The 10,425-nt window shown below is 51.6% G+C and overlaps 1 protein-coding gene across 1 annotated transcript; it reads right to left on the minus strand.

Annotated features, from left to right (window-relative positions):
• Positions 1–1,654: 1,654 nt before the first annotated feature.
• On the minus strand, positions 1,655–5,615 carry FBXL22 (F-box and leucine rich repeat protein 22). Its single transcript, XM_024735291.1, has 2 exons — positions 5,054–5,615; positions 1,655–2,000 (listed from the first exon to the last, which is right to left on the minus strand). Exons 1-2 carry the CDS (start codon positions 5,386–5,388, stop codon positions 1,655–1,657), a joined length of 681 nt encoding a protein of 226 aa, XP_024591059.1. The 5' UTR covers positions 5,389–5,615.
• Positions 5,616–10,425: the final 4,810 nt, after the last annotated feature.

The raw sequence follows: 10,425 nt of genomic DNA on the forward strand, positions 1-10,425 counted from the left end.
GCTTTTTCCTTTCCAGCAATTCCCAAATATCCTCTCACCCTGTAGTTTCCCTCTTCCCCAGTACTTACCTCCTTATACACCAATTACGTACTGTCTCTTCCCCCAGTAAAACATAAGCTCCATGAGAATGTCTTTTTTTCCTTGCTGTTTCCCCAATATTGGAGCAACGAATTAAGGAACCCATGTGTGTGGTCAGGCCTCTCAAGATGGCTGTTCTCTTGCTCTCTTTACATCCCCTGCCTGACCAGTGCCTGTTTCACCTAAACCTTACACACGTGACTGATCTTCCTTTGTTCTTGTCCCAGGCCCCAGCTGAGGCTGTTCTTATCAAAGGGGTGGTGAGGGGCGTGACTTTCCATTGGTTTCCCTCGTAACTAATGAGCTCACCTGACATCAATTCCCCTATAACCGGTAATCTCCCCTCCCCCCCACCAAGCGAAGACTGCCACCATGTCCTGCCCACCATCAGCTGCGCACAGTGGGGCGTCACTCCAGGGCCTTGCTTCAGACACGTAAGATTCCTCCATCCATTAAACCATTGATGTCTCTGCTGCTGACTCTGGGCTCCTTCTTCAGTCTTAAAGCTGGACAAATGCAGGCCTTGCAGGCCTGTGGCGTGCAGCCCAGTGAGTAGGCATCAAGAGCCCCTTTCACAAAGAAGAAACACCTGGCCTCAGGTGGTTAAAGGGCCTTGATCTCAGCTGGTGATGGGAGGAGCTAGAGTGTGAGTATCACCCATTACTCCACCGTTCTCCCTCCTTTCCCCACGTACCCAAAGTTTTCCCCGTGTACCTAGAACTGGGAGGCTGCAGGATGGCTGAGAGCCCTTCCTTTGGTGGCTAAAGGTGGGGCACCAGTGACTAAAGCCCTGAAGTTGAACTCCAGGCGTGCGCCCACGTTCAGCAAATATAGCAGGTAAAAATTTAACTTTGCATTGCCTTTTAATGCCTTCGTTGACCAAGGATTTAACCAGGTCTGCTGCTTTTATGTCTTTACTTTGGGTTTTTCCAATGATTGTTTCCCTTTATGATGGGAGAACGGTATAAAATAAGGGTAACAATCCAGTTTATGAAAGAATCACAGCAACAAGCGAATTTTCTAGAATCGCGTTTGCAGTCACTGCTAGGAATGCATCTGCCAGATGAAAGGCTAGCGGGCTGGGGTGGGCGCGGAGCAAAGCCTCGGCAGCATCTAGGTAACCCGTTCCATGGCTCTCTAGCGCCCTGCGCCCGGGGTTCCTCCCCTCCTCCCGCTGGTGCAGCACGGAGACGCGCCCCCGGGTAGCTCCGAGAGGCCATGCCTGCCCCCAGGGGTTATGTAGACCGCCCTCCCCCCCACCCCCCGCCCCCGCGAAGTGCAGCCTCAGCCGGGGAGGATGGGGTTAGGGGCTCCCGCGCAGCGCCAGGCGGAGAACCAGGTGGTTAGGGGAGACAGGGAAGGGTGCTGGTGTTCAGGGAGAAGCACCCAAGTGCTTTCCAAGCATCTGGCCATCAGATCGTGCACTCAGCCAGTGTATAAAATCGTAATGTGGCGCGGCGCTCGTATCCCCTTCTTGGCTGAGGGTGTGGCGGCTGTCTAGGGTCTGTTGTTCAATGCAGGCCACTCCTCCCGCCCGGAGGCCCAGGGCCGGTGTCCCAGACACGGCCCGCTCGGCCTAGCGCAGAAGCTGCTTGCGGAGGGCAGCGCCGGGCGAACGCAGGCCGCGCGGGAGCTGATCGGGGATCATGGCCGCGCTGTGTTCGGCGCGCAGAGTCAGGCGCGGGCACGCGGCGCGCAGGCGGCGCAGGCCGGCCGCGCTCACGTTGCGGCAGAAGTCCACGTGCAGCGTCTGCAGCGCCCGCCCGTGCGCCGCCACGGCCGTCAGCGTGCGGTTGGTGACGCGCGCGCAGTTCTCCAGGCGCAGCGCGCGCAGGCGCGGGCAGGAGCGCAGCAGAAGCGCCAGGCAGTCGTCGGTGACGTGGCCGCAGCCCGACAGCGTGACGGATGCCAGGTTGGGGCACCTGCGGAGAGAACGCGGTGACCACGGGCCGGGGCCGAGGAGGATGCGGTTAGCGTGCTAGCGTGCGGCCGCCCCCGGTCACGCCCCTTAGCTCCCTGGTTGGGTCCCCGTGCCAACTCTGGGAGACCGGGCAGGCCCTCCCGCTTTTTATAGAGGAGGAACGGGCCCAGAGAGTTTCGGGCACTTGCCCGCGGTGACACGCCGGGATCTGAACCGGGGCTTCTGTCCCATGTCCCCTGTTGTTTCTGACACTCCACCCCACCTTAATTTAATTTGCCTGGGCTCTTAGTCCCAGGAGCCCAAGCCCCGGCCCTGCTGTGGACATAGGCGATGCTGGTTCCAAGGAGGGTCGGCTATAGTTTTTTTGGTTCTTTCAGACTCGTTGCCTTGGGTGGGGGTGAGGAAAGCGGTGCAGAGTGACCGCTCCAGTCTAGCTTCAAGCTGAGGCCCTGATGCTCCTGGCAGGACGGTGCAGAGAGGAAGGGTTTCCTGTGGGGTGGCTTAGAGTCAGGCCCATTCCAACCCGTGAGGCCATCGGGGCACGCCTCTTGAGTATTCGCTCTGAGTTCTAGAGCCCTGGTTTCAGCTCAGTTGACTGAGGCAGTTACTGTATCTCCAGTGGGATGCCAGCCTGTCACAGGCCAGGATCTGGAGGTAGCTAGACCCAGGCCTGAGGTGGGTACAATCAGGGATACAGGTAGCTTGTCCAGAAAGCTTTGGGGGTGGGGTGGGGGCGGGGCTCTCTGCCCCAACCTTACCAGCACCTGCTGGGGGGAAAGATTTGAGCAAAGTTGGCTTAGTTGCGCCATGACCTTGATTAAGTCACTCGCTGAGCTTTAGTTTACCTGGGGGAATGTGTTGGGAGTGGGTAGCAGGGAGGGAATAATGCCTACCAGTGGGGCTGCTGTGATGATTAAGCGAGATTTGGGGTATCTGGAACCTGTACAGGACCTTCCGTAGGCCATCATAACCCATGTTTCCTGGGAGCAGGCAGGATCAGACTGCTTCCAGTCCAGAAGGACCTGTCTCAGCGGTGCAGGCCTTGGCTTCCTGTAGCCAGAGGGAGCTGGAGTCGGGCCACAGGGGGTTTCCCTCTCCCCATCAGCCTCCCCCGTTGCCCCTTGACTGCACCTGCCTGGGCCAGCTCAGCTCCCTTGTCCCTGAGCAAGGAGGTGAGGAACTAAAAGACTGGTCATGGCCACATCCACACGCCAAGTGCATCCTGTCTTCCCAAGTCCACACAACTTCCTAAGTCTTCATATCAACCTTCCACCCCCAATTTCATGAATGAGGAAACTGGCTCAGGGAGCTCAAGTGACTTGCCTGTGACATATTTGCTGTGTGACCCAGGACAAATGTCCGAACCTTGCTGGGCCACCTCCTCCTCATCTGTCAGGCAGAGAAACTGTTACGTTCAGGATGGTGGTAAGGATTAGGTAGGGGCTTAAGCCCCAGGGCTGTTAAATGATCCCTTCCTCTAAGAACCTTTAAAATAATCTTGATGCAGGAAGAAACCAGAGAAAGAAAAAGCCAGCTCCTTCCCTGCCCAGCCATCCTCAGCTTTCCTCTCACAACCCCTCTCGCCAGCTGATTGCCAGATGTAGATTTGGTGCATACTTATTGATACCTACTATGTGCCAGTGCTGCTGTGTCATTTAATCCTTTCAGCATGTGAGATAAGGTAGTTTATCCCATTTTACAGATAAAGAAATGAGGTTGAAAGTGTTTAAATATTTGGGCTGGGTTCACATGGTTGGACAGTAGCAGAACTGGGGGGACTCAGCCCCGAGCCCTTTGCTTTTTTGGTGACACTGGGGACCCTTGCTGTACCTAGACAGTGGCCTTGGAGGTCCAGTCCACACCTTGCTGGTTTGAGGGATTAAACCTGGTTCCCCTACAACAAGAATGCAGCAGATCCGGGGCAAGCTTTTCACCCCATACATATCGCCCTCCAGTCTGATTTCTGGGCCTTGTTAAACTCATCAAAATGTCATAGTCCCATCAGGGACCAGCCCCAAGTCCATCTTCTGTTTTCTTCTCTTGCCTTAAAAAAAAAGGGGGGGGGGGGGAGGGGCGAGGCCACTACACTATTTCCTCCCATTCCTTGTTGGGCTGCCAGAATATAGCAGCTGTTAGACTTGGGTGGCAGCAAGCTGACTGAACGTAGTTTGTTAGTAAACAAGGGGGTGTCTCTCCTCAAAGGCTAGGGCAGGACTGGTAAAGTCTCAGTGAGAGTCTGTTCTTGCATGGACTGCTCTAGGCAGGAGGCTGTGACTGTGAAGGGAGTCTCACCCATGGCTAAGACTCTGTGGGGTTGACAGGTCAAATACAGGATGTATTTGGGACAGGCACCAAAAAAAGTATTCCATCTATCTGAAATTCAAATTTCTCTGGGCCTTTTGAATTTTTATTTGCTAATATCTGGCAATCCTAGACCGGGGCAAGTCACACAACCTGTCACGAGTTCTGGTTTGCTCATTTGAAACTTAGGCTAAAACACTCTCTCCTTCAGGTACCGTGAAGATTAGTGAGTTTCTAATAAGGAAACCATTATCACCACCCCTACTTCTGGAGCCTGACTTGGTCAGCTAACCCAGAGCTGAGCACGTTAACTCTCCTTCCTCGGCCGCATTTCACAGGTCTTGGGGTTTGCTTGCTAGGGGCAAATCGGAGGGGTGAGCTGATTGCTGAATCTAGAAGCCTCTTCCTGGAGCCTGACCTTGAAAATGAAGGCCCAGCTGGACCTACCCAGCACTTAACGGCTGCCAGGGAAGACAGCCGCTTGAAACACAGGGACAGCTGAAGCCAAGTTTGTCCTCTTTGCCGAAGCAGCTCCAAGACCCGTGAGGCTAAGAGGAGGATTGGTGCCCGTTTCCCCCAGGATTTTATCCATCTTCTGGGGACTGCGCAGTGGGCAGGCCTGGAGGGGCTAAGCCTTGGGCCTAGTCTGAGGCTCCCCGAAGCAAAGCCGTCTTGCTCTTGTAATTTGCTCTTCCCTGACCCCCGGAAGCCTCCCAGAGCTCTGGATGCCAGCGCTGCTCAGAGGCGGCCTACCTGTCGCACACCTGGAGGAGGAAATCACTGACTAGGCTCTCGTGCCGGCTGCAGATGCTCCTCTGGAGGGCGCTCTTGAGCCAGTCCTCGATGCTGCACACCTGCACGCGGCTGGAGTGCCAGCAGATGGAGAGGCTCCTGAGCGCCGGGCTCAGGAGGAAGTTGTCCTTCTTGAGTTCTGTGAGGGAACGGAAGTGCAGCAGGGGCCACAGTGCGGGGTCCTCAAACACGTCCTGGAGCTGGGAGCAGGTCCTGGCAAGGTTCTTCCTGCTGTCCTTGTCCAGAAAGGAGAAGAGGTGTAGCAGGCACTCGCGGTTGAGCTGGGTGACGTGCATGGTGCACAGCAGGCACGGAGTGTGGCTGGAGCCCGGGGTCCTGACCTACCTCCTGCTCCTCCTCCCCAGCTCTGGGCTGGTGGACATATATGGTTGAGGAATGGTGTTTATTTTTGGCCAACAACTGGTGCTGCTGCTCTGAAGAGGGGGGGAAGCCCAGACCCAGACACACGTGCAGCAGTCCGTGGCTCGGCTTATGTTCCGAGGAATTGAAAATCCTGGCAGAAAAGCAGCGTATTGAAATTAAATAGCTTCCTTAAAAGGGATTTCTTTCCTTTTAGCTGACCGTGGTGTTAGGCGGAGAGCTCTTTTGGCATTTTCATTTGTGGTGCTGGCTGGACCACCTCTGTCTGGGCTTGCAGTCTCTACTCACTGGGAGGGACTCCAGTTGTAAATAGGATCTGTTTTTGTTTCCCAGGACATCAATATGAGTCTTTTGCTCTCCTCCTAGTAGGAAGAAGCGTGCTGTCTATGAAGAGCTAAGGGTGACGGTTTTGTGCTCAGAGGTGTAAGCAGAAGCCATGGGTGACGCTTTCCTCTGTCACTTTGTTCAGTAGTGATGGTTTCGAGGCTGAGCTACCTTCAAATCCTGCTGCCCTCCTCCAGGCGCAGGGATTTCTTTGGTCTCCCAGTTGGCTGTATTTTTACCCTGAGCTTTTCCATAAAAGATTTGTCTTAAGTAGCTTCTCTCTCCAAGGTTCTTCTGTGTGTCTCACGTTTTAAACTTAAGTTTACTTGGTTTTACATTTTTCCAGATATGTGTCCCGCTGTATCTAGTCTGTATTTCCCCAAACGTCAGGATGGATGAGGTAGCTCTTAATACAAAACTGCTTGAAACAATTTTAAGTTGAAATATTTTACTCTTTTGCCCTTTAAGCCTGCCACACACCATCCTCCTTGTGAGGGATGCTTTTAGATCCTGGAATTAAGCTGCTAGGCAGGTTGCCTGGAGGTTGTCCATTAAGCTCTCCCTTCCTAAAGTAACTGAGATTTCTCAGTCCATGGATCCATTTTCTAATACTGCTTCACTCCCAATCATTCACCGGACCCTACTGCATTTCCCCTCCTGTGAACTCCTAGCTCTGTGTACTGGTTGGTTGGTTGGTTTGTGGGCTACAGTAGTGAGATGAACCATTTTTCCTCTGCTGGACCAGGGAACACCACCTCAGTGGTTACCTTTGTCCCTTTTCCCACATAATTAGAATGGGAAGGAATGGGAATACTTTGTTTCCACTTGCGTGGAGTAACACAGATGAGGCACATGTGGCGGACCCTCTTCGGGAACTAAGGCTCGATCAGACCTGGTGCAGCTTTGCCTGTAAAAGCAGAATGCAGCCTAGAGGAGAAAGCAGGCATTCTAGCCAGCACCCTGGCTCTGAGGAGCCGGTCTCAGTGGTCCCCTGTGCCTCAGGCACCCCGCCACTGCCGAGGTAAAGTGGAAGGGGTGACTTTCCTTAAAAACAACATGAACCAATAAACAGCCAAAAGGAAGATGTGTTTCTCAAGGAAAGGTTAACTAGGAACTGCTCATATTTCAAGCTAATCATTTTAATTGTTCAAATTACAGCTGGCAGCCAGAGTCCCTCTTTGGGCTCTAGCTACACTCACCCACTGAAACGGTACTGCTTCACCAGAGGTGGATTTACTAGAAAGCCTTATTATCCCCACTTTCCCTCCCAAATCCTTTCCAAACCAGTACTTTTTAGAGGGCTGATTCCTGGAAGTAGTGGGTTCTTTCACCTTCCTAAAAGGCAGAGCCGTGTTAAGTGTGCTGGCCACAGGGGAGAGTCATTGTGGTTCCTCGTGGCTTCCAAGCTGCACTCCCGCAGCTCTGCTCGAACAGCAAAAGGTGGGCAGGGTGAACGTCCAGAGCCTGGCCTCCTCGCTGCTCGTCCCGCGGGGTTGTAGGGAGCACCCCAGAATGCAGGGTGGGTCCCTGTGCCTGCCTGCCTGCCTGCAGGGAGGGATCTGGCTTGCAGCCTGGGGATTCTGACAGCAGCTCCTCCCAGCTCCTCCCTTTCCGCCCTGTGGAGCTCAGCTCCGTGGCTGCAGCAGTAGCCGCTATGGCCTCTGACCAGCACAGCTGCCAAAAGGGGACGTGTGACATGGGAACTGGAGGCAAAACCATTTGGGCTGTAGGCGCCTTTGTCTTCAGTTTCAGAAGACTGATAGAAACAGGCAAATAAGTAACACAGAAAAAACGATAGATGTGGACACGGGGTGGGTCTTGATTTTTTTGCTTGTTTGCAGGGGACGTGGGGGCAGAGAGGGGTGTAAAGCAGAATATTTTTTAACAATGGCACTTGTTTGCCTGTTTGGCTTTAAAAGGCGATCCTTTGCTCGGAGCCCCAAACCTAGTTCCTCAGAGTAGAGTCTGGCTCCAAAGGAGTCAAGTGGACCTCATTTTTATAAAATCAGTGTCACAGGGAAAGACAGGACGAAGTCACTCACTGCGGGCGAGCTCTCCCTCAGGACCTGAACGCAGGCACTAGAGGCTCTCTCCCACCCCACCCCCCTCCCCTGCCCCTCCAGGTCACTCTGTCTGGGCCCATGTGCACCAGCAGCCCCAGATGGCGAGGGGTCTGTAAAAACCTACTACTACCTGTTGACTGACTCTAACGGCCTGTAGCTTGAGCTAAGTACATCATCACTTACTATGCTCCACTGAAAGGTGTTCAGAAATAATAGTCAAAAGGAAAGAGACCAGATCTTTAATGATACTTTCCATGAAACAGTTCAGGTTGGTGAAGCAGAAAAGGGATGTGATTACAACTTAAATGAAATCAGTCACTTGCACAGGTAATCCTCTCAGCATCATACAGACTAGGTTTTAGTGGAAATGATGATGTCACACACAACCATCACTCACAGAGGGCAGTCTGGAGTCCTGCACAGACCTGAGGGGGAAGGTACTGCACCCAGTGAGGTGATGCACAGACCTTGGACCACAGCATGACGCCACCCACGCCCACCCCTTCCTGTGCTATGGGCATCTTCCTGCGGCCATACGCTCGTCCCTTGGGACCCATGCCCTGGATGCAGGAACGGACTTTGCTCAGGAGCTTCTCCAGGGCCTGTGTGAAGAGGCCACTTCAGCAACAGAGGGGATGTGAGAAAGTTTAGGGGACGATGGAGGTGGAAGTGGGATAAGTATATCTAAATAGACTTATGTACATACACTAAACCAATGAAGAAGAGGTTTGGCTGTAAGAAATAAGTATGTCCCCAACCCCGGAAACCAAGCTGCTGAGCAGGTTCCACAGGTGAGATACACATTTAACACTTAACCAGGGCCCATATACTTTACTGGTTTTATTCTCTTACATTTGTCATCACTAGACACTGAGTAGAATACAGTGGATAAGCAAAAGTTTCTCCACCATGGAGAGAGATTTGTGTTGCCACAAACTGTTTCTGTCACCCACCTGTGTGGGAGGACTTCTGAGAAAGTTTTCTTTTTCCGAGGAGCCCTGTGACTCGGCATGAGGCCCTGCCTCAGCAATGCTCTCTGAGCGAGAAGCCACAAACATGCTAGAGACAACACGGCACAAGGAAGAGCCCCGAAGAGCACAAAGTCAGCTTTTGAAATAGGCGTGATAAAGCTGCACAGTTAAAATTTTCAAAATACAGATAGGCACATTTACATCACTGGGGTTCAAGTGGACAGTTCACATGGGTCCAATCACTTTTCCAAAGAACCTTCATGATACCCTTCAAATGTGTCTGCTGAAGTAAAATCAAGAAATAAAAACACTACAGAATTCAGAGCGGAGATGTGTTCATTTCCTAAGCCAACAGCGTTGCCTGTGTGAGGCCCACTTTCCCCAACAAAGTAGTCTAGTCTGTTGTTAAGTTCCATGCGGTATAAAGGCCACTTTCCTCCATCAACACTGCCCGAGGCTTTCTTGCTGGAGTTATAACTGCTGCCTGTCCAGAGACTACTGATTTAAGTGCAAATGTTAGAAGTTATAGCTGTGTACCTTCTAAACAAAAGAGCCTGGATTCATAGGAGCGAGATCAAAGGAGACGCACGTTTCAAGTTCAATGACATGTGGTGTTAATGCACTGATATAGTAGATCAAATTATGTGAAACTGTCATTTTTGTAGATCAGAAACAGTCAAATAGAATTTCACATGGCTCGACCTGTGTAATTTAACATTGTGAACTGTTTTAAATACATGTTTCCCTCTTAATTCTAGGCGCTCTAAGTTGTAAGACTTAAACACGATGGCAGAGCTTTTTTCTCTGGAGTGAAAGTGCAGACCAGCGCTGTCTGAGAGGGTTCACACGGTGGAACTGTCCCAGACCTGGGCGGTCCTGTGCCACGTGTGGCTGCTGAGCATTTGAAATGTGGCCAGTGTGACCGGAGAACTGAATTTTTAATTTATTTTTAATTAAAATTAACATTTAACTAACCATATGTGGCCAGTGACTGCTGTATTGGACAGTATAAGTTTAGACATAATTGTAATTTGCTTCTAGTTAAAGTATATAGCAGATGTGTTCTGCTCTGAGAAAATGTGGGATTTACCCAGCTAATATTAAAGTGGAAATAGAGCACATCTGCTCCTGCAACTGCAAATATCCAACCTAGGAGGAGAGCCACCCAACTTTCTTTTACATTCATACACTTAAGAAATTATCTGGACTATTTTTTTCTTTTAACAGAAAAACAAGAATAGCAAAAAGTCTGGTTGGCTGGCTTAACATGAAATAAATTCTGCCCCTTGTAACAACTTGTAGAGAATCGGGAAGGGAGGAAAATAATGACCGGGACAAGAAATGAACATGAAAATGTGCCTGCTCCTATCCCACAGGCCTAGCTGGAGCTCCTTCCTTTTCTCTCATTGATTTGCACATCATGCCACCAGCACCCCAAGATCCACAGGCTGGCTTGGAGTGCTTGCAGAAAGCACAGTTACCTTCATTAGATGGGATTCTGGTTCCAGATTTCAGTTTGAGTTAAATCTAAATAGTGCTGGTGCCTATTTTTTTGATTTTTTTTTTTTTTTTTTTTTTTTGTTTGGGGGCCCCT

The sequence above is a fragment of the Neophocaena asiaeorientalis genome, unplaced genomic scaffold, assembly GCF_003031525.2.
Source record: "Neophocaena asiaeorientalis asiaeorientalis breed wild unplaced genomic scaffold, Neophocaena_asiaeorientalis_V1.1 scaffold264, whole genome shotgun sequence".
In the NCBI taxonomy this organism is placed as follows: Eukaryota; Metazoa; Chordata; class Mammalia; order Artiodactyla; family Phocoenidae; genus Neophocaena; species Neophocaena asiaeorientalis.

Bases quoted from the DNA above. Each gene is read 5' to 3' on its own strand.
- FBXL22 (XM_024735291.1), bottom strand. From the start codon at position 5,388: ATGCACGTCACCCAGCTCAACCGCGAGTGCCTGCTACACCTCTTCTCC. The intron at 2,001-5,053 runs GTAGGCCGCCTC...TTCTCTCCGCAG, and splicing joins CTCCTCCAGGTGTGCGACAG to GTGCCCCAACCTGGCATCCG.